Source organism: Centropristis striata, chromosome 20 (assembly GCF_030273125.1).
Source record: "Centropristis striata isolate RG_2023a ecotype Rhode Island chromosome 20, C.striata_1.0, whole genome shotgun sequence".
Classification (NCBI taxonomy): domain Eukaryota; kingdom Metazoa; phylum Chordata; class Actinopteri; order Perciformes; family Serranidae; genus Centropristis; species Centropristis striata.
The window spans coordinates 27589913-27614518 of record NC_081536.1 but is presented as its reverse complement, the minus strand read 5'-3'; the positions used below and the strand labels follow the sequence as shown (position 1 = coordinate 27614518).

Genomic DNA, 24606 nt, shown 5'->3' with positions numbered 1-24606 from the left:
TATCTTTTTAGGCTACGTTCACATGATGACGGTCTGAACAGAAGACGCAAAAGTGACGTTGCGTCTTCACTTTTTATTCCGCGTTTAGAAGAGCGTTTTCAGGAGGAAATCTGCGTGCATACGGTGACGCAAAAGTGTGTGAATTGGATTGGGTATGCATGCCAGGCGGCATCACTTAAAGCCATAAGAGCATCTTTGGGCATGTGGAAGTTTTCACGCCACGCATTTTCATCAGCTACTCCTTCCACAAAGTTCTCCACCATCCACTAGATCTCCCAGGTCTCGTCCAAAGCCGTCTGGCTCGCCTCCCACCAATTGGTGCATCCTAAATGTGATAGAGGTAATTACAGATCCTTCTCTGTTCACTAATACTATCTGTACATATCCTGTACATTTGGTGGAAAGACTCCTGTAAGTTTATTAGAGCTGCCAGAGCAGCTTGAAGGTTTGGTTGGTTTCAGATTTTTGTTTGTTTTTAAACCCCAAAAACGCTGTCACCATCTAAACAAACGGCACTTCCCATAAAATATTTTGTCGTTTTTACCCGCAAGTGCCTCTTGTAAACGGGGCCTAAGTGTCCAAAAATAAAGCGTTTGCACTAACCAGATCCTTTTTATGATGTATGTCATACTAACTGTGTTATTGTGCACAAAGACAAGTTTCAGTTGTTCCCACTTCTAGCAATGATTGTGCTGATTCCATAGAGCTGCAGGATTTTATATATTTTGTATATGTTGTAGCGAAAAACAAGGGCAGAGAGAGTCCATTGCTTCTATGAAGCCAAACTCAATGCAACTTTCATGGTACCCTCTCTTTTTCTTTTTGAGATATTCAGCGTTCTCGTCTCCCTGACGCTTCGCCATTTTTCCATTAGCTCTGTGTTTCTGTTGCTAGGTGAGGTTACCACTAGGTGAGGTTACCTGTGTCTACTGCAGGAGGGATGTTACACATGCCCTAATTCTCGCGATATAGCCTATACATTTAAACTTTTCTGTAGGGATTTTTTTATTAAAATAACTACATAAACATTTATTGTAGCCCTTATTTAGTTGTTTTTGTCACACTAATGAATTTAATGCTGACTCATCTATATTTAAACACACTAGATTTATTACACCCCTTCAAATCAAGAGGGCTTCGCGACCCCCCGTGAATTTTTGGTGCTCCCCTGGGGGGGTCTGGCCCCCCTGGTTGGGAATCACTGGTTAATAGGATGTATCAGCGCGCATTTTAATTGGTTATGCATGTTTCTGCATGTCTGTGTTTGTGGTCGTCACCTCCTCTTGGTGTGTTGGGGTGGCTTGGGTTGGCTTTGGCGTCAGTCTGGTCCGCGTGTTCTTTCTGTTCTCTGCATCCACCTCTTCCTATCAACACACACACACACATACAAGATGAAGACACAAACATAGTGTGTACTGAGTCATCAGTACCAGAGGATTAGTAAGAGGCTGATGAGGTGAGAGGGTAGAGAGAGGGAACGAGCGAAAAAAAAACAACAACCACAGAATGTTTCATAATGACATGACGGGATGAGATGAGGCTAGATGTCAGGAGAAAACATTCAGACACTTTGTGCACCGGTCTGCTTGGTCAATTCCACTTTTACCATTTCACCAGCCGGAATAATTTTCAAGGAGAGAAAACAAGCTCCAATTTAGGGTTATTTACCTGCCACATGGGCTCAAAGAGCTGACAAGCTCAACTGCTACCAGTCAAAATATGTTGTCTGGGTGTCGCACAAACACCCAATTAATCTTCAGTTTTCACTTTCCAGCAAGAATCTGATGTCAGTGACAGGCACTTTTATCAACCGCGGATAGAAAACCGTTCATTAACATGCAACGAAGAAAACAAATGTGAGTGTTTATGATGTTTTCTGCAGTTCTCAGTACAATGTTGCAGGGAAGTCTTTGGTGTTCAGAAAAAAAGCACTTTTTTTTTTTTGGCACTGGTATGCCAAGGATACCCAAAGGTATTTTTTCATCAAGTGAAGCATTTTTCTGTCTGGTCTTCAGTATGGGAGGTAATGCATTGAATGACATGGTGGCATGGGAGTAAATGGGAGATGATTGTGCAAAAATTCTAACTTCAGACAGCAACATTTTTCGCCTTGAATATATTATTTAAAAAACCCAAAGATTTGTAAAAGAATTCAACGTTTGTTTGACATGTTACTGGTGTACTCTTGCTTAATTTGTTATTCAACCTATAAAGGGAGAACAATAAACAAATGCACATTTTGTCCCATTTCCAGCAATCGATAAATAGAATTATTTAGCATGAAAGGTTTGAGTTTTGAACCACACTGTATGGTTGAAGAATACATACGTTTTTCTGATGTGTGAACATTCTAATATATATACGTGTGTGTGTGTGTGTGTGTGTGTGTGTGTGTGTGTGTGTGTGTGTGCGTGCGTGTGTGTGCATGTGCATTTTATCTTATTAAGGCAAGGCATAAAACAACCAGCACCAGGTAGAGACAACAGTCCAAATGATTTAACCTTTAAAGCTCCTGGATAATGTCATAGGGCAGTCTGAAAAATTAAACAGAATACATTTAATTTTCTTTTTTCAAATGGGATGTAACTCACTCTAAAGATATTACTATTATTGTAAAACCTACAAACTACAGTCATCCTTATTTTTTGACACACGACTGTGTTAACTGTGGTTAAATCTTTGCTATTTTCTTGCCCTTTTTAAGTTTTCAGGTATGTTTCAGTTTAAATTGACTCCTTAAGTGCCTAATCTGTCAAAACTCTGTTGTTCATGGACCATTTGACCTTTGTCATATTTCTCCCTGGGTGCAGGGCGAAGCCAGCCTACAGCCAACACAGGGACCTGGTCTAATTCTTCTGCAGCAATGATCCCAGATTTTAATTGACATTGTTGCAAGGTGGTGAGGCCAGTGAGGAATGGAGCCTTTTTTATATGTGACAGAGGCCAACACCATGGCGGAACTGGATATCCCAAATTGGGAGGGCAAAGGTGCCAAAAAAGCAAACATAAAAAGGCATAAACTTTATGAAAGACTAAGAAATGTGATCCTTCTGTAAATCCCTGCTTCATTGCAAAAAATCCCTCAACATACTTTGGTAAACTAGTCTGACTCACAACAAGCCGCTGGGGACGAGGCCGACCTGAAAGGGTGGCTCATCCACCTGACAGTAGAGTGAGCGTAAACATGCTCCACTTTAACCCATTTAAGGCGGGAAAGCATTACCGCATTTCAACCATTAAAACCGGGAGCGCTGTTGTGTTATTCTACCATTAAGGCCGGGGAAAGCGGATATGTCGTTTTGTAGTATTTGTAGTTTTTTCCACCTATTTTCGGTCTCTTGGCCAATGAAATGCATCAGAATACATGTGGGAGTGTCACAATGCAACATGGGACTTTTCCAGAACTTTGAAATCATGGCAGAAGACGACTATAGCGGAGGAAGCTCAGAAGTAAGTGTCGGAAGCGATCTTGATGAAAACATCGCCGGTGATTTTATTGCTGATCCGGACCTTGAACCCTCGGAACCAATCGACCGGGATTTATGGATGAGGAATATGTTTTTAGACAACATATTTTGTGCTGAAGCGACAGAGGTTCTATTAGCAGGGCTGAAATGTGTTTCTATGCAGATACCTGCGATGCATACAATGAAAGTACCAAATTTTTCCACATCTGAATACTGACAGACATTTATTGAAGAGGAAATCTAAAGTTTAGGTAACTGTGGAGCTGTGGGGAGGAGGCTACTACCTTAATTCTAAAACTGCAGCTAGAGAGAGAAGGGAAAATAGAGGAAGCAGAGATTGGTGGAGAAACTCCCAAAAAGAGTATGAGAATGGAGAAAGGAAACAAGATGAAACGTGTGTGTGTGTGTGTGTGTGTGTGTGTGTGTGTGTGCGATGTGATAAGATGATATAGGGAGCGTGTGGAGAAAGTAAATAAGACATGAGATAATGTGAATCAGGACTGAGGACAAAGAAAGATGCAGAAAAGATAGATAGGCAGAGGTGTGCTGCAGGAACATGATTTCTTGCAAAATTTTGAAGAAAAAATGATTTTATTCCCAGACCATTTCTCTAGGATTTTTTCTGCAGGGGGGGTATTTGTCCCCTTCATGGTGTGTGCCTGTAAATATCTATCAGCAATTTAGAAAGTACAAAAAATGACACTGAACTGCCAAACAATCTTTAGAACCAGTGTTTCCTACAGGATTTCTGAGACTATGATGGGGGTACCTGAACAAAGTCGGGGGGTCTGGGTGCATGCTCCCTCGGAGAAAATTTTTGCCCCCAAAAGCCTAAATTTGGTGCCTCTCACACATTCTAATGCCACTTTTCCATCTTAATTATTGCATATTTTAATTAATTACTTTATACATATATAATATATACATCTCCAAATAGATATCATCTATTGCTCTATCCAACTACAAAGTTCTCAACATAAATTATACTGCTTAATTTACATAGTTTTATGATCTTTCTCAGTTTTATAATTAATTGCCTCTTAATTGCCTCCACTGTGTTAATATTTATATCTATACCGTCATAAATCCACAATAACTGTTACACTGACTGCATATATATTTTGTGCATTTCGGGTCTATGTAATATTTTGTGAATTTATGTATTTTTATGTAAGCTCCTCGGGCTGAGGAAAACATTAATACAACCTTCAATCCAAAAAAGTTTTAACAAATCCGGTTTTCTTAGTGTATATTTGAGAAAACATAAGTTCATCAGTTTGAACATTAAACATATTGTCTCTGGAGGAAAATTTGAAGAACTAGAATACAGACAGTGAGGGAAAAATGCTACAAGCTGCACTGCAACGGTTATATAGCACAATATATTTCTGGATGTATGACAGATAGAGTCCTTGAAGCACAGCAATTCTGTTGACAAGGCCACACAAACACCAAAATCTTAAGAGCTTAAAATTCAGATAAAGATTTTCTGGGACAGTGGCAACGTCGCCTCTAAAGAAGAGCCACAACATCGTCAATAAATCATTTAGAAGTCATCTGCTGAACAGACATGCAGCCATGACTGGCTGGGAGAGACAGAGAGAGAGGGTTAAAGGACAGAAAGAGAAAAGGAGAGAGAGACGGATGAAACTGGAGGACAGAGGAGAAAATGATTGAAAAAAGCAAAAGCAGTTTGTGTTCACATTGTGCCAGTTTACATGTTCCAGCCTGCCAACACTCCATTATCGGAGAGAAAAATTGAATGGTGCAGGAGTGTGAATGGTTGATGAAATCGGCTGCCATATCACTGCTAGGTCACTGCCTACTGATGTCAGACTCATCAGATAAGAACCCACTTTACCATGAAAGTCCCTGCCTGGGTGCCACATTGATTAAAATACAAGCACTCTATTTAAAAATGGAGCAATTCAATTTACATTATTCCTTTGATTTTGACAATATAATTACTGGGGAAAAAACAGGACTATGGCAAGAAGAATGGAATAATCTACTTTTCCCATTTAATAATGTCTTAAAAGCAGAAAACAGGGTAACACTACTTATGTGATGAGCACTTGAAAGGTAATTAAGGCTGGGCGATATGGACCAAAAGTCATATCCTGATATATTTAGGCTGAATATCGATATACAATATATATCCCGATATTTTTATTGCAAAGTGAGAGAAATGTTCAGTCAAAGCCAAATATGACATGTCACAAGTAGTTTTATTGAAACCGTTTAAGTGAACATAAATACCATATAACAACAGGAGTACCTGTTGTATTTTTTTTTTTTTTTAAATCAAAGCTCCATGAAGTGCACATTTGAATAAAAAATAACTTAAATAAAATTAGCCTATGAAATAAAATAGGCCAATTTTTTTTCTGAAATAAATATATTTATATGAGAAAAGAATAACAAACATTGCAAAAGAACTAAATATGACAAACACTAGTAAGGGCAGCATTTATATATAAATATATATTTTTAAAAACTATATCGATATATGTGATAGTCTAATTCCATATCACATTTAAAAATATATCGATATATCTTTTATATCGATATATCGCCCAGCCCTAAATGTAATCCTGATTATTAAAGGAACACTCCACCGTTTTTTCACATTAAAACATGTTATTCGGTCAAGTGAGACGAGTTGATACAGACCTCTTGCGTCTCAATGCGTGCACTCAATCGCCCTGGCGCGCGGGGCCACTTGGCTAGCACTTAGCTTAGCCCAGTTCATTCATTAGGATCCAAACAGATGGACAGTTAGAAGCGACCAAACTCCTCCACGTTTTCCCTATTTAAATACAGCTACACGAGTAGTTAAACGACCAAGTATGGCAACACAAAATAAAACGTGGCGCTTTTCTAAGCGGATAAAAAGGATAACTATAATGTATGGCGGAATAGCACTTGGGAGCACTTCGACTCGGCGCAGTAATATCATCACTCCTGAGGGGAGAAGATTTTTCAGGAGTGATGATATTACTGCGCCGAGTCGAAGTGCTCCCAAGTGCTATTCCGCCATACACGTGGAGGAGTTTGGTCGCTTCTAACTGTCCATCTGTTTGGATCCTAATGAATGAACTGGGCTAAGCTAAGTGCTAGCCAAGTGGCGCCGCGCGCCAGGGCGATTGAGTGCACGCATTGAGACGCAAGAGGTCTGTATCAACTCGTCTTACTTGACCGAATAACATGTTTTAATATGAAAAAACGGTGGAGTGTTCCTTGAAACTATTACTAATAATGACAATACTGATACATCTGTGGTAAACTAATGTTGGTATTGATGGACGCTCATCTCCACCATTTGATGAACACATTAACGAGCAAGCTACCAGTCTTCTTAACAAAACTGCCACTGAAAGTGATTGATAGAGGGAGGACAATATTAATCTTCTTTTTAAGCTACAACGCAAGATAGGAATAATAAAAAATTTTTATAGTTTCAATGAAATGTTTTCTTCAATGTAGAAATCTGTGTTCTGTATAACACAATAATCGTCCATGAAGTTGTGTGAATGACCCTGCAGAAAAACTGGAAACTTTAATACACAGTACTCCAGCTTGGACTTCACAGACTCATCCTTCCATTTTATCAAGTTGTAATTGTTAAGGTTGTTTCTTTGTAAATGCAGCAGTACAGGACAAAGTGATTCCATCAGCGACTGCACACTCAGCTGGGAGCAGTCTAGGCCTGTGGTCATACAAGCGACCCTGTAATAATAATTTTACACTTTGCCCCTGAGTTATCTACTCAAGTGTCCTTGAACAAGAACAAGAAACTGAATCCCAATAATTTCCAGGAGCACAGCCTTGTAGCTCATCTCAACTCTGACCCTCCTGTTGGGCGAGGAACAGGAGAGTGTGTGCCTACCACAGCCTTAAACCAGCATCTCTGCTCTCACCGGCTACATTTTCCCCCTCAAAGACCAAATGTGATCAAGGCAGAAATACAAACAAGGTTTAGCACATTACACTACCACACATTGATTAAGTTTTAATGTGATTTATCTAATGACCATGATCTGCAAACATATTCTCCAATTGAGCTATGAACACACAGCAATCAGAATAAAAATAAAAATAAAAGTGCTCAAAAAGTTCTGCAAATGACTACTACTGAAAATGATTCCCCCCACCCATCTTATGGGAAAAATAAGATTGGACAGCTATACTGCACCACAAGGTTATACCACATTAACATCATGGAAGAAATGTGTTTTTGAGCGGGGATACTGGAGGGAATCTGTGACATTGCAGAATAATGTGAAGACGGCGTCTTTAGACATTAGTCACTTCGCTTTGTAGCAAGCAAATGGGTAAATTAATGAAACACTCCATCAAACAACCCATTTTAAATATCCTTATTTGTGTGATGCCTTACTCTAGTTATTGGCTAGAATCAGATTATGTTCAGCTAAATGTAGCCTCTCTCCCTACTGTAAGAGAGAGATAGACAGAGAGAGACAGACCTACAGACAGACACAAAGAGAGACAGACAGAGACAGAGAGACACACAGACAGACAGAAAGAGAGAGAGACAGACAGACAGACAGACAGACAGAGACAGAAAGAGAGACAGAAAGACAGACAGAGAGAGACAGAAAGACTGAGACAGAGAGAGAGAGAGAGAGAGAGAGAGAGAGAGAGAGAGAGAGAGAGAGAGAGAGAAAGGCATCTGTTTTCAAATCTTAACTGATGCAAGTAAGGTTGAATGAACAAATGAAGTTTCCTGCATGACATCCTCACTGTTACTCATTCATTCCTAAGTCCTCTTTTGGCCAAGAGCCAACAAAGAAAATGGAGGTGAAAAACACGGTTAAAGGACCACAGCGCTCTGTGTCTCCTGAGAGAGGTTTCCCCAGCAGTCTCTGCTAGATTTATTTGGAAAGTTGGTGATTCAGGTTAGCAGCACCAAGCACTCTTTTAATGTGTATACTTTTGCGACTGCTATACGAAAAACTTTCTGTAAGCAAGGATTTACAAAATAGCGTACAATATCCATGATGAGCAGATGAGCCATTTTGGGAGCAGTGCATTTTTTGGCCCAGAAGTGAAAGCTAACCTAATGCGGTGAATGACGGTGAAAAATGTCATGACTGATGAGGAATGTTTGATTGAGTATGGGAGGATAAAAACATGATGCTTTTTCATGAAAGAAAGAATAAGGTACCTCTTTTGCCGTTCGTCGTTTACTCCTCCTAAAAATATAAGACTTCAGAAAAGAAAAAACTGTTGTTAAAACAAAACCACTTACTTAAAACAGAACAGAAAACATTTCTAACATTACATGCAAAATTTGAACCATCACCAACCATGTTTGGGGTATCTTGGCACTGGTGAACGCAGCAGCTTCAAACTCAAAATTTGGAAAAGGACCAGGATGGCAGCGCCACCCACAAACACTCAAAAGGAACCCAGCAGCGCAATGTGGGAAAGGGGGCTTCTTTATGCAAAACTCCTCTGATGTGTATGAGGGGCAACCATCATGCTCCTGAAACTCTAACTGGAAGATAACATGACTGTGGCATCTGATCTAAAAAGAAAACAAAGCCACAACTCATCTGTATATTTTCTCTGCCTACTTCAAAAAATATGGTGTTTGTTTGTCCACAGCACTCTCTGCACAGCCCTATTATTGTTTATAGAGGTGGTGTGCAAAAATATATGCATAAGTAACAAATTATGTATCTTTTTAGGCTACGTTTACATGATGACGGTCTGAACAGAAGACGCAAAAGTGGCGTCGCGTCTTCACTGTTTATTCCGTGTTTAGACGAGCGTTTTCAGGAGGAAATCTGTGTGCATACGGTGACACAAAAGTGTGTGAATTGGATTGGGTACGCATGCCAGGCGGCATCACTTAAAGCCATCATCTACAGGCACCTGTGATGTACAGCTAATTTTTTAAGTCAAGTACGCCTGCACTAGAAATTTAACCCACACCATTTACTATTGTTTGGGATGAATGATACGCGTTGATCATTGTTTTAGTTTCTTTGCATTCCAAACTAGTTAAGACACACTTAACTGTGACCTCCAAATCCCAGGACCCAATCATCTCTGTGAACTGTAAATGGACAGAGTAAGAAAGGGCGTACTTGAATCAAGGTACATCAGTTAAATAATGTTTTATCTACTGGATGTTAGTCCAATAATAATAATTTTTTAGTCCATCATCCTTTGTTAGTTTCACATGTTCCTTTTTATTGGGGCATTCCTTTGCCCAGGTATATGTGCTTTGGCATACTGAACATCTCATTCTCCTCCCATGTTTGTCGAGTGGGTTCGATCCTGGAAACACTGTTTGAGATTGTTGCCAGTTTTGGCCAACTCGCCTTGCTTGCCTGTGTCTTGTGTAGTAGGTAGCGTCACCAGTATCTCCACTGATCTGCAGTGCACTGCCGCCCTCTTGTGGTGGCGTAATGTCATTGACAAAAGTTCTTTCCAAGGCTGATTTCATATTAACAAAAGAGACGCTGGGGCAAGCTGTAAGTGCCAACTGTTTGTCTTTTACATTAGGTCCCCCAGTGTCTAATAGCTTGAAGGCTAACACGGCATCTGGCAGCTCCATTTAAACTTGCGTATCTTGTTGTACCAAATTCAATGGTCCAATAATCCACCAAAGAAACGCCGATTCCTCGAGCAATCTGGTACACCTCGTACTGCTGGTCTTTTTCTTCCATTAAATACACAGAGTCCAATTTTGTCAAAAGTGCAGTCATTCCCATTTTGGAATTAAGTCGCCTGCAGCAATTTCCAATGCACTAGCCTTGGCTTCCCCCGTTAGCAACAATAGCGATGTTTCCACTACCGGGCAATACCCTCGCCGAAACACCCCTAATTTGAATACAAGCAGTCCGGAGCCGGCTTTTGTTGGGACTTTTTTAGTCCCTGTAGAAGAGCAGGGTCTTTTTTCTCCCCTGAAAACAGCCTGGTTACTGATTGGATAGATCGCTAAGCGGGATGTGACGTAGTACTACGACAACAACACACACCATTTGTGAAAGCCTGCAAAGCAGTGTTCCCAACTTAGCGACTTTGATGCTAAATTTAGCGACTTTTCAGTCCATCAGACCAGTGCAATTTTTGCCATCAAGTGTAACAATAGCATATTTAGACGCTAGCTGCTATATGTTTTGCATTGAGGTGATACTTGAGGCTGGATGTGCTTCGGTGATATGTGAATTATGTGAATTCCTTGTTGCATAGCAACACAACCATGCTCTTATCGACGCTTCCATCCGTTGGTTTTTGTAACAAAATGTCCCATCATCCACGGGGCCAACCAAAGCGTCTTATCAGCTTCTTCCTTCATGTTCACTGTGGTTTGTTGTTCTCTGAACTCATGAACGCTAGTTGGTACTCCAGTATAGTCGGTCCGCCTGAAACTCATCCAGTGAGAAACGTTCTGCAGTGCAAAAATAAGTGCGATTAAAATGCTGCAATTTTTTAACGCGTTAATTTTTGTGTAATTAATTAATCTTAATAAACGCGTTAAAGTCCCGGCCCTATGAATAATCTATCAGGAACCATGGATGCAGCAGCAAACAAAGCCAAAAATCCCATGTGTATCCTGCTTATTCAAAAGGCACTGAAGGAAATCTATTTGAGCTCCATAAAAACATTACTATTGTCTATTTGATGCGGAAATTTCTCATCACTTTCTCCTTTCTTCCACATTCGCGTTAATGCACCACCACTACAGCCAAACAGAAACTCACGCACCATAAATATTCTCCCACTCTATCCAATTAATGAAGAGCTAAAGAGCAATACTGAGCAAGACGGATGGGTTGTTGTTTTTAGTTGAATGACCTGAAGAAAAAGAAATAGCAAATCTGCAATTCCTGCCAAAAGCTGTGAGGACTTCACAGTTTGCCTGTGTCTGTCTGTCTGTGCACTCTCTCACTCTCACTTTCTCCCTGACCTCTGAGGCCCTATTAAGTGCTGTCCCATTAATCAGCGGTGAACCAGCTTTCTGCCCGTGCTACTGCTGACTCTCAGCTGGATCAAGGATAGGCCAAGATCCTGCAGACAGAGAGATCGGTGAAGGGGTGAGACAGATATGATGTAGGGATCAATTTCAAATGATATAAATCAGATTATATAAGCACCCTCTGGCTAACACACTATGTGTTTAGCCAGAGGAAACATTGAATTTGAGTAGCTGAATGCAATACATACTCAGTCCCAAAAGAACTAAATAAATATATGTAATTGTTTTTTTCTTACAGGAGGTGGTTTCAATCCATGTCATTTAGGTTGGTTTTACATGCTGAGGGGTAAACCGTATTTCACAACAACTTCCGTCACCAACACAATATTAGTAGCACCATGCAGATTTTCTGACATTTGCAAATCTTACATCCCCCTCAAGTTGTCTGAAAAATTCAGACACACAGCCTTGGTACCCAGCTGTCCTATCAAGCTTCCTTTATTAACCGACTAACATCGAGAGAGAAATTGTTCATTTGGAGTTATGTTTGTGTCCACATAACCAACAACCACTTTTCTTTTAGCTCGTCTTTGGTCTCCACCAACTCCTAAAGCCTGATTTCCACCGGGCGCGTTACTGCAGCGTCACGTCAGCGTCGCGTATGCCATTGCAAATAGGTAACACTCTAATCAATGGGAGCATTTCCACCGGGCGCGTAGCGTAACGTTACAGCAGCGTCACGTCAGCGTCTCTACGCGAGCATTAGGTAGGACTTCTATTTCTCCGCGAGACGCTGCCAAATCGCGTGAATCTCAACAGAGCAGATCGCACCAGACAGGAAGTCCGACTCAGAATCAGCGTAAAACACTTCCGCCCCTTTCAAAATAAAACACAATACGCAGTTCATGCAGCCTAAAACTACTTCACATCAACATTATGTTATGACCGGGGCACCAGATCAGCAATCAATCAATCAAAGGGTCTCAGAGGATCGGCGACATGGACGACAAGAGACTGATTGTTGAAGTGGAACATCATACAATCATTTATGACATAACATACTGTAGGATAGATGGTCAGATCAACATATCTTTCACCTCAGAGAAGCAAAGTAAGTTGGTTTTTGTTGTTGTTGTTGTTGTTGTTGTTTACTTTATACACACAGTTTATCCATAGACTGTAAAAATAGAGTTTAAAGTTTATCACGGGATCTTGCGGTCTCCCGTATGGTCAGGATTATCGCGTGATCTCGTTATCTCGCGTGTATACGGCCGGCTCGCTAAGCTGACGTGCTGCTGCTGTAACGCGCGCCGCGCGGTGTGAATTGACAGACGCAGCAAAAACGCTGTGGAGACGTGCTGCTGCTGTAACGCGTCCGGTGGAAATCCCCAGTAAGAACAATATTTGACCATTAAGCAACTGAATGTTCCTCTTATGTTATTTTGTTTTGCTTTAACAGTACACTGACTTAGTGGATTCACTCCTAAAATCCAAAAATATCACTTAATGGGGCTTTAAAAGTATCCTGGTACTGCATGCAAATGTCATGAATGAATCATCAAACTGTGCTTAAATCTTACTGTGAACACTTAACAACACAAAGTAATTTTGGCAAGGTCTCAAGGGGATTCCTACGCTCTCAAAATTCGCCACCGTAACTGGTGACGCAAGTAAAACTTCCGAACACAAAACCTCCTTGAGTAAATCTTAAGCCACTAGAATAATTTTTCTGTCTTGCCTGGCTATTATAACATATATTTAGCAGTTATTTCCATGCAGTTATTTCTCCAGTGAACCTCTGTTTATGACAGCCGATGCAGTTGGTAGGAGTTTAGTGACGGAACTAGAAAGCCTCTATTACAGGCTGTGTAACTGGAGAGGGAGAGTGAGAGTGTGCTGAGATCAATTACATGCTGTGTGAATTGGAACAGTAAATTTCAGTAATTACAGACCGTGTGACTTTATACAGTGTGGTTTGGAGTGTACATGTCATGACGCAAGAATACAACATGTCTGATTTTTCCTACAGTGCAATAACTATAGGCAACTTCTATGAAGAGTGCATGAATTTATAACTTAGCAAAAGGCAATATCATGCTTGCTTAAGGTGATGTTGCACCATGTGTCTGAGAGTTAAGAATTATAGGCTATGTTGTCTACAGACAACAAGACAAGTTACAGGGCTCGGGTGGTACAGTAAGTATACACATCTTCATTTCAAAATGTCACTGTGTAATAAAGCAAGCGCATGAAGATGTTGTGATAATGCATGTGTACATTAAGTACAGGCTGTGCTGTTAGACTCTGCTCAAATCTAAATTTGTCACCACTGTGTCATCTTCTGCTCCCTTTTTACCCTCCTCCATTGCTTTTAACTGTGCTCCTATCTAACCATCCTACCCCCAAATCCTCCACTTTCATCTTGATATCTAACTTTCCTCCACCCCCTGCCCATCCCTGCTTGCCTTCTACTTTTATCTCCCCCTTGCCTTTCCACCCTGCTTTCTCCTCTTTTCCCCTTACCCTTCTTTCCACTCCACTGCTGTATTCCCTCCGCTGTCTTTCTCCATCTGTCCCTCCTCCCAGTCTTGTTTCATTTCACTTTCTTTCTTCCTGGCTACCATTTCTCCCTCCAACCCTTAACCAATCTCTCTCAATTTATTCTTTCTATGCCACCTCTAGCTCCTTTTGCACTCGTTCTCTCAATTCATTTTGGCCAGTTCCTCAAAGCTCACCTCCCCGTTTTGTTTTCTCGACACCATTTTCTCTCCCTCTTCTGTTGTTCCATAGTTAACGTTACTTCAGCCTCCTTTATTGGCCTGCCACTGTATAAAAGCTGACAGGGTCATTGGTGTGTTGACACTCCATGACCCTTGGGGCCTTGACACTTCAAACACCCCATATCATATTTTCTCATATGTTCAGATGTGGTAGGCTCCATTGCTTTCCAAGTGGAAACTGGGTCATTGCAGCAGCATGAATAAAAGAATTGGTCTGAGAACAAAGTGTACAGAAAGGACAAAAAAGGAGGACCATCTCTATGAAGCTCTAATATGATTTTTTTTTTATGATTAAAAAAGGCTTGAATATAAATACAAATCTTAGGTTTAATAATTTTATTTCACTGGTGTGTGTCTATGGAAAACAAAAGATATCTTTATACCCACAGACAATTTGTCTGGGTCTGAATCTTTTCTACTGCCTTTTTAAAGAAATATGTTCATAACTGTTCACTGAAATGCCCCAGATCCACAGAATAAAATCTAACGTAACGCTATATCACTTTGGATGTGCTGCAGAACCCTTCCCGAACACAAACGCCTACATCTTTTTTTGGGCTTTCATTACAACCCCCTCTCCTCTGTTTCTGTTCCAGTTCTCTTTGACCCTGGTTAGTCAGCACATCATCAGTCATTAGTCAAATTAATTTGGGGTTTCATGGCAGAGCATTCACCCCGATGCAAGTTATCTTAACTTTGGTATTAAAATAAAAGCAGAGTACAGAGAAACTGAGCCAAAAGAGCGTTATTTGGGTGTGCTTTTACATGAACACGGTCTAATATGTTCCAGCTAATGAGCTTTTGTCGGAGTTTGTAGGAAAAAGGCAAACATGCCTTCACACAGTTCTTACTACTGACAGTAATAAAATCTTGATGTCCCTTTTGTTGCTAAGTCTCTTGAGGAGCTGTAACAATCCTGAAATATAATAAAAACCGACCGTATGTTTGACATTGTACTTAACGCCATTTTCCAACAATCAAGTAAAGCGAAATTAGTCTTCATTGTATAACAAGATCCGTTACTAAGTATTGCTAATCTCATTTTAATACAACCTTAAAACAAAATAACGGTTCCTAAACACAAGGATGAAACCCCACTAAATATGCAAAAATTTTGTTGCACTAAAATATTGTCTTAATAAAAACCTCAATATGGACCAAAATGTTTGGTAGCCAGTGTTTCCCACAGGATTTTCTGAGTGTGCTCTTTATGAGCTAAATGAGAGCAAACACCTCACATAACATTTTTCACAGGTGGGAGATAATGTATTATAGAATCTTTGTTATCCTACTGCATCATTTTTAATTGCCATCAACATGCTTTCCACTGTTTTTTTTTCCATAAAAGCCCAAATTTGGCCTCTCACACATTCTAATGCCACTATTCCATCATATACAACGATCTTAATAATTGCATATTTTAAATGTTTTTTTTATAAAGAATAAGGGTTCTTGTATATTTTATCTAAGGTATCTTATTTTGACAGTCTTCTTGTATATTCTGTGGTCGACACTGTGCTCTTATTTTGAAGCTGCATGCGTTAAGCGACAGGAAGTTATTCAAAACAGTTAGTCACAGTTTAGTGTGACTAAAACAACTTTTAAAAGCTAATGTTAGCTTGCGGCTAAAGAGCGGCATGAAGCAGCAGTGTGTTTGGATCTGACCGGTACAGGTTGATAGTATTTAGTTCACCGCACGCACACAAATACAGAGCGATCATGTGGGGTCGGGACTGAATTTCCATAGCTTGAAATGTGACGTTAGTGCAGCACATGAGAGTCTGGCGGGCTGCCAGGGAATCTTTGGGAAACCCTGGTAGCCACAAGTTTTTACGTTTTTAAACTTTCAAATGATACCCTGCCCTTGTTATGGGAAAGCGTACCTATACTTTTCAAACAGCAGTATTGTTCATATTCACTGTCACACATGTGTGCCGTGCAGTTGTATGTGTGTAGTGTTGTGACATTATATGCTTAAAGACATAATCTGCCCTGTGTGTGTAAATTAAATTGAGTGGCAAATAAATCTAATATATAAAACTGATTAGCTGGAAATTATCAGCTTTCTACCAGCGGCAGATCGGCACAACTTTATTCGGAGCATTCAATTTAGCACATATGTATTAAAGGATTAACGCAACAAAAATAAACACATTATGAGTCAGCTGAATACTGATAAATAACTACTCAGCCCTAAAAAATATGAATGCAAAAGTGTGTTTTGTTGGCTCATAATAGGAAGGCCACTGCTTGTTCTGATTGTTTTGCTCTATTTTGATTGTGCTTTACTGTTGTTGAATATGTATGGAATATTTATCAAGGAAGAAATATGTAAACCTAAAACCTATTTATGTCATATGAAATTAATTCCAGTGTTCTGAATGTTGCAGACACTATCAAGCCACTACTTGAAAAGCTGCTACGCTCAATGTTGAACTCCACCATAAGTATCAAACAGTCTCCTTTATTTACCCTTTTGATATCATCTCTAAATGATAATTTTTGCTACTCCATGCATGAAATTGGCTTGATGGCTCGGATTGCAGCTGCTATTCAAGTAACTTACTAGTATAAAGTGTTTTCAGGCTAAATCAGCACCTCCCAAGCACACGCCCTTGGGAGTATGTGTAAAAAAAAAAGGGAAAAATCAGCATTTACAAGATGAATATCAAGAAGCAAACACAGTGACATAACAATAATGAGAATATATATGTTATTACTGGGCCTTATTTGTGTAGTTATATAGGAATTACGGAGTATAACATCCACAATGTAAAGGACAAAATGAAATTTGAGATATCTCAGTTTTCATATTTGGAATTTTAACATTCTAACTTCATAAAGTCAATTGGGTTCTCAAGATGGTTTGCAAAGAGAGGAAGGGAGAAGGAAAATAGTTTTCTGAAACAGAGGAGTCGTACAAGCTGCAACCAGCATTACCCTTTGCAGACAGTGACAGAAGAACTGTGATGTGACAAGTGAACTGTACCCGACCTTGTGTTTCTCTTGAGTGGGATGCTTGTTTAATGTGTTCTCTGGGGGGAGAGTGTGTGTGCTATCACTAAAGCAAGTGTGTAAAGTGTGTTTCTCCTCCGTGAGTGATATATAAGATTAATGAGATCCTTTTCCCTCCCCCCTATGTGAATGGTACATGCATGCGAGTGTTTTTAATATCTATACTGTATTTATGTCTAAATGAATGACTTATGGCGAATTGTTAATACTAAAAACATGCTTCATTTTTATGGAACAATAATACTAAAGTCTGAAAATATTCTGTTCATATTAAGACATGAATATCAAGCAAAAATATGGCCTTGAAGTGTATATAACATTTTATCTTCCAAAGATCTTTAGTTGCACAGTAAAATAATGTAAACTCATTTTTTTTTGTCTACTTGTTAAGGTTGGCGGAAATATTATGGGAAGTTATGAATTGGCAAAAGTCACATTCTCTTTCTTCTATCTATGATGAGTAACTGTAAGAGTGTTATTTTCTTCTTCATTTAATAATTCAGTTATTAAGAACTTAAGTTAAATTAAGTTTGCTTACTAAAGCTAGATTGGCCAATTTTCTTACTTTTGTTATATTCTATATAACTTTTTTTTGCACTTAAAAAACATACAATCATAAAGAAAGAGCAGTACAAGAAACAGAAAAAAAAATGTGCAGGAAAGATCAAAAAGCCCAAAGGGCTTATAAGTTACCCTCCCTCTTAAACCTATAAATAAGTATACTTTACTTAAATGACATAGCTAGATGAAAATAAAAAAAATACAAACAAAATATCAACAAAACAATAATACAAAGGTGATTAGAACATCTGTAGGGATTTTTTTAGCTTGGTCTTAAAAGTAGTTAAAGATGATTTATTATTTAATTATTATTTAAATCAAATACTATTTTATACTATTATAATACTATAGTAAACTAATACAATACTGTTTAAGGATACAGCATATGGTGTATTTATCAGTCACTGATTTTGTGACTGATAATGTTGTTAGCGATTGATCGTGACAATGAATTGCATTTCTTCTTATATTTCTTCATATTTGGAAAATTGCTGTGCTGCTTACATGTTTATTTTGGTTTGTGTTATCTTGTAAACTCATGCGGTGCAAATATGTATTCACAAGTGTTACATGCCTTTGGGAGCCAAATGTAACAGAGGCATTAGCCTACTTCCCGTGCATCACTCGGAACAAACAAATTAACATAAGTGCATCTCCCCCGCTGCATTTAATCAAATTCTAGGGAAGCAATGTCCTGAAAACAACCTTTACCCTGTTCACCATCCAGTGTACATTCACTCTTCCACACGGTGTGGTTACGCTCCCTTGGAGCACTTCTAGTTTTTATCAGATTTAGTCGACCTCAGAAAAGGTGACGGGAGAGGATTTGATCTGTCTCGGACAAATAAAAACAACAACAAATAGATTCCCAGCCACCTCTGTACTGAACATGCATTGAACCATAAGCCAAACTGTGACTTCTATCTACCATTAAATATTAAAAACCCCAGTTATGTTTCATTATATGTAAAACATACAGAGAGGCAAACAGAGAAAGGGGGAATCACAAGAAATGCCAGTCTTGTGCCCGATTCATACTAAATATCGAGCAACAACACAGTTTGCACATGGAGACAACTCGGTTACATGTTTCTTAATACCTCAGTTTCATTGTCTTGTTTCGAAACCAGTGCAAACATATTTGTGGGAAACTTTTTGGGTATGCTTTGTACCAATCTAGAAATGCCAACTGCCATTAACCCTGTAAGACCCAGTGTTGCAGAATTACAACAATTTTGGTTATCCCCAAAAATCCTCTATTTTTTTTGGTTCAACCACATTAACATGATCATTGGGTCCTATTATTTGTACTCACAATGCGATTGGATACAACATTCGTATATAAGGCCCGCCCTCAGGTCAAGAAGTCACACAACCTCCAATTTTTTGATCGAGCAACATCCCTTTAATTTCCTGGACTGGATTCATCTGATTCAAGTAAGTAAAATGCTTTGAATATTTTCTTTTGTGTTTGTTACAGTGTCTAGAACAGGAACATATGTAGTTATTGTGGAAAATATGCCCTACATTTTACTTAGAGCTTGTTTTATAATTGTTGCAATATTACAAACTCCATTTTCACCCCCAAAGGCCTCCGACAACAACATCTGAATGGTTGAAATTTTTTTTTGCGTTTTTCTATTTTTGGGTTTTACAGGGTTAAAACTGCTGTTCCTCCTTTCTCAGAAGTAACTGTTAAGACAGTCCTGCACCACCTGTGCTGGATTGATAGTAGCTGAGAGAAAGGTTTCACACAGTGACATTTTCTCCACAGAACATCATCTCCGAAAATAACTGAAAAGCCCATCTCTGAGGCTCACGTTGCAGAGGTTTTTTTAGTTTTCTATTGAGGATTTATTTTTAGGAAACCTAGAGGGGAACATGGTGTACAAATGCAGGTTCATACAGTGGTATGTGTTCACGTGCACCATTTTTTTGTATTTGAGCACAGATAGTAGGAAATGTATGCATAAAGAGGTGAAATAATCAGTCAATTAAAACCTACCTCACTGATGAACTTACTATAATTCAAAATTATCTCTTATATAGTTGACTTTGGCTGTGAAAATATGTTTCAGACGCTGGTGAATGTGTGAACAAGCTACTTCTGTTTGATTGGCTCTTACCCTCTCCATCTCTCCGCTCTTCCTCTTGCGTGCTGAGCGTGTGATTTTGACGGTGACAGCGTTCTCCTCTCCCTGGCGCCGCAAAGCCATGCGGTTTGGCTGCAGAGGGCTGAAGGAGATCTCCAGCTCCGGCTGGGGGAAGCGGCTCATCCTGCCGTTCTCTGTCGAAATCTCAGAGGAATCCAGCACTGATGGACAGCCAGCTGAGCCCTGTGGCAGCACACGTGATTTTAGGGTTAGCGATCACTTCATGGTCACTCCAGAAAGAAATGTGTCTTTGTCTCGGGGATACAGGCTGGTCTCTCTGTTAGCACAAGGTGTCGGGGTTAGCCACACCTTTGGACTGTAGCTGCATAACATGATATCTAAAAAGTTGAAGCTTTTGACCGCCTTTCTCATGCTACCTATACACCAGAAGACTTTGTAAAGATTTGGAAAAGACTCCTGGAAAACTATCAGCTCACACCTGCTCACATCTAAAGACAAGTGTTGAGAGTTTTTAGTCCCAGCCTAGTCTCACACTGAGATTTTTGACAGACTGTCAATCTTGCAGGGTAACTATTTACAAGACTACAACTAGATTATTTTAGCAGTTTTTCCTACCATGCAATTTTTCCTCATCATGCTTTTAGTAAAAACTTACAGAATGTAGGAGAAGCAGCTTTTGGCTCCAGCTGCTCTAGTGTGTGCAGTGGTTTGTGTTGAAAAAATAAAGAAAAAGGGGAGAAGACGCCACAAAATGCCCCTCACAAAGCTGAAAAAGTGTTTCTGTTTTTCTGACATGAAAAGTTGACTCTTTTACAGTAAAAATAGATATAAGGAAGAATAAAGGAAAGGAACATTTAGAAATTAATTCATAATAAAGATTTATGTCCTATTTAATTATGTGTCTTATTGAATAGTTATATTTATCAGCTCTCTCAACTTTCATTTAGTTAATCATACATTAATCATCGATTATTTATTACTTAGTAACTAGTTTACAGAAGGTCTACCTACCTATAGGCTACCTGAATTTATGAAATGTACTATATTTCTAAATATGCTATTGCTACACTTAATGACAACTTGAACAAAAATAAACAATATTTTTGTTTCTTAAGCTTATGTATTCAGTATTATTCAATGGTATACTAAAAATCCATGGGAAAAAGATTACTTCTCACTGTTCGCAGGTCAAATATTTATATGCGATTAAAATGCGATTCATTTTGATTAATTAATTACAAAGCCTCTGATTAATTTTTTTAATCGAGTCCTGGCCCTTATTTTAAGCACTCGTGTAAAAATTGTGTGCTTGCATCAAAATTGTATTATTTTAAAACATTGTGGTAAAAACTTAAAAGACCTAATCTAATAACTTGTGCTTAACATGCGTCTGCAACCCAAATTTAGAGTGTCATATTCTTACCTGACTGCTGACTGACGCCCTGGTATCCCTCAGTCCTCCCGCCTTCCTGTTAATGGTTTCACTCTGGGGTTTGCCAACCAAAGTAGCAGGGCTCACGTTGCTTTTATTCTGTCACGGGCAGAATAAGAAATTTAAAACAACATAAACAACATTCAATGCATTATTTAATGCTATTTGTCTCTACATTTATCTGTCAGCTGTAACTACAGCCTCTATGGGGGAGTTCGGATTGACAAAGCTTTACAGATAACAAAAACATCCTTTGCATTTTAAAGTGCCTCCTCTGTTTCTTGAACTGGGTTTTTTTCCCTCACATACAGATGCTGTAAAATCCAGACATTGAGTCGAAGATTCAGTTCAAAGCAAGAAAATCAAAAAGATCCAAGTCTTAAGTGTCTGGCCTGCTGTCCGCATTTCTATTTCCTTTGCAGACGGAGAACAATTGAGAACAGTGTATGAATAAATAAAAAGGTGGCATTTTTCGTGTCACCATGACATGCCAATTTATGTCCAATCCAAGCACTCTCTTCCAGTAGTGAATTTTATTTTTATATTTGATATTTGAAAAAAGACCAAAAAAACAACCCTCTATCCTCCCAGGCTCCTACGACATCTTTATCCTGCGTCTGTGACCTGATCACTCCTGACCTCAGCACAAGTAAACAAACAATCATCACTACTGAAAAGAAAAAGACAGAAAATAAGAGCAAAATGATGCTGCCTGCGAGTCAAAAACATCTTTTGCTTCTGGAACAAAACAATACATTTATACGTTGTTGACCATTTAGACCATGGGTCTCAATCTCGCGGCCCGCGGGCCAATTGCGGCCCTCAAGACGATATTTTGTGGCCCTCACCTTGATATGAAAGTTTTATATGAATGGAACTTTACCGTGTTGTGTGTGGAAGGTCCCTTTATTGTGCAAGCTGGAGCTTTGTTTCACTTGTTTCTATGACGACGTTTACAAAAAGAATGATAATAATAATAGTCGTTTTGTGTCTTTTTTTTAAATTTTGTGTCTTTTTTTTGGTATTTTGTGTCTTTTAAAAAAAAAAAAATTGTGACTTCTTTAGTAATTTTGTGTCTTTTTTTAGGTAATTCAGTGGGGTTTTTTTGTAATTTTGTGTCTTTTTTAAAGTAATTTCGTTTTTTTCTGTCATTTTGTGCCTTTTTTTCTTGTAATTTTTTGGTCATTTTGTGTCTTTTTTAAGTACGGTAATTAAATTTTTTTCCTGACATTTTGTGTCTTTTTTCTCTCGTAATTTTGTGTCTTTTTTAAGTAATTTAGTTTTTTTTTCTGTCATTTTGTCTCTTTTTTTAGTAATTTTGTGTCTTTTTTTGGTAATTTTGATACTGCCTCCAGCGGCCCCCAGGTAATTTGAGTTTGAGACCCCTGTTTTAGACGGACGCAAGAGAACTTCACTTTGAAACTGGAGTTGTGGAGTTTTGATAGATTTATTCAAGTAGGACCAAACTAAGAGCCGCCTGTTATATTTAGGTGTGCAAACTCCTTTAAACTATGAAAACATGACCACATCGTTTAAAAAGCCACCTTTAAAGTTTAGTAAAATGATCATATTTTGGGTGAAGCATTCGTTTGAGACAAACCTGTGTGATTGTGTCCACTTGTTTGGCTGTCGACGCCTTGAGCTCTTCCTTCAGTCTCAGGATCTCTGCTTCCTTTTCAGAGAGAGCGGCCTGCAGTTCCGCCACACCAACACCACCATTCTGTAAGAGGAAGTTCATGGAAACTGAGGACTTTTGTTGTTCTCCGCTCCTTTATGTTCATAACTTTTCACCGAAAGTATTGCCTATAGTTGAGAACCATCAACAGAAATGCACATTACATTTACAAACAAGCTGAAATCAATTATCACTTTCTTACGCCACGTTTATGATTTATGAGGTGTACGGCTCAAACACAGGGAAAAACACAAGTAAAGCTACATAATATTTTGAGTGAGCATGGAACCATGGAAACCTACTGAGGCATGACCAATAATATCCCCAGGCAAATGTACAAGACAATGCAGTCAGTGGAAAGACTGGCTGTATGAAACAAATGATGGATTTTTTTCCAATGCACCATGACTCTGGTCCCAAACCCGCATCCCACCTTGTAAACATGAAATGCATTACTGTTGACAGACAGCAGTATTATCCTGGAGCAGAATATAGTGTTGGTATGGAGCAAGGTTATAATGGTTTTGGATTTTTCATTAGTTTTAATTTCGTTGTGAATTTTTGTTTTCAAATTCAATTTGTCTTAGTTAGTTTTTAGAGTGAGTTTGCTAGTTTTTTTTTGTTTTGTTTTTAAAACTCTTAGTTTTAGTTTAGTTTTTTTTATTATTTTTTTTTTTTGGAATGGGCTGTGTTGGGTGCGAGATTCAAAGAGGTCATTATACAGCCCCAATAAGGTTATTACCTCTTACAGTTCAGGGTGTTTTGAATTTTGGTTGGAGTATAGACAATAAACATATTTATCATGTGTTCCTGCAGGTTCAATTAGAAACACTGAATTATGTATGACAAAAGTTGACAAAGACGAAAACTAAGGACATTTTCACTCTAATTTTAGTTAGTTTTGTAACCACAAAATACAGTTTTGGTTAGTTATCGTTTTTTTAAAACTCTTGTTTTTATTTTTATTTCAGTTAACGAAAATGTGTTTTTCAATTCAAGTTTTTGTCATTTCGTTAGTTTTCGTTAACGATAATACCCTTGGTATGGAGGGATGTCAGGCTAAAATGAATGGAAATAAAAATGTGTGAATAAAATGACTACTCTGTTGTTGTTGTTGTTGTTGCGTTCAAACTCCAAAAAAGTTTTCTAAAAGTGACTTGGCTGAAGGTTCATCCTCCTCACATCAATCAATCAATTTTATGTGCCACGTTGAATCGTACAAGATAAAAATCAATCCCTTCAGCTCCTTTAAATTCTAACTCCTATGTTTACCCTTTCAGAAACAGTGCACGCTTTTCATTGCACATTTCCCTCCTCCATTGTGCCTGTGATGCTGCTATCATAGTTAATAATGTACGCCAATGCAGAAGTCATGCAGTATAGGCAATTTAATGATGCCTATAATGTTCTGTTTTGTACAGGGCTGTGTCAGAGACAGGTTCATTAAACTCCAACGGAAAGTTAGAGGTCATAAGAACTTGGCAATTTTTAGTCCACTGATCTGATAACTTCTTAATAATGCCAGTATCAAGTCAAAATATTTGGTAATGGATTTATTATTTTTTAACAATAATCTAGTGTTGTTTTTGCCAACAATATGCATGTTGA

At 38.7% G+C, this 24606-nt stretch overlaps 1 protein-coding gene across 1 annotated transcript in view; it reads right to left on the bottom strand.

The window, feature by feature from the left end:
- Positions 1–24606, bottom strand: part of LOC131993547 (kinesin-like protein KIF20B) — a 67980-nt gene that overhangs the window by 6068 nt on the left and 37306 nt on the right. The window contains exons 29-32 of the mRNA XM_059359506.1: positions 22924–23043; positions 21315–21422; positions 19904–20113; positions 1278–1364 (exon numbers count right to left, since the gene is read on the bottom strand). Of these exons, the coding sequence (XP_059215489.1) occupies positions 1278–1364; positions 19904–20113; positions 21315–21422; positions 22924–23043 (525 nt within the window). The remainder of the gene's footprint in view (positions 1–1277; positions 1365–19903; positions 20114–21314; positions 21423–22923; positions 23044–24606) is intronic.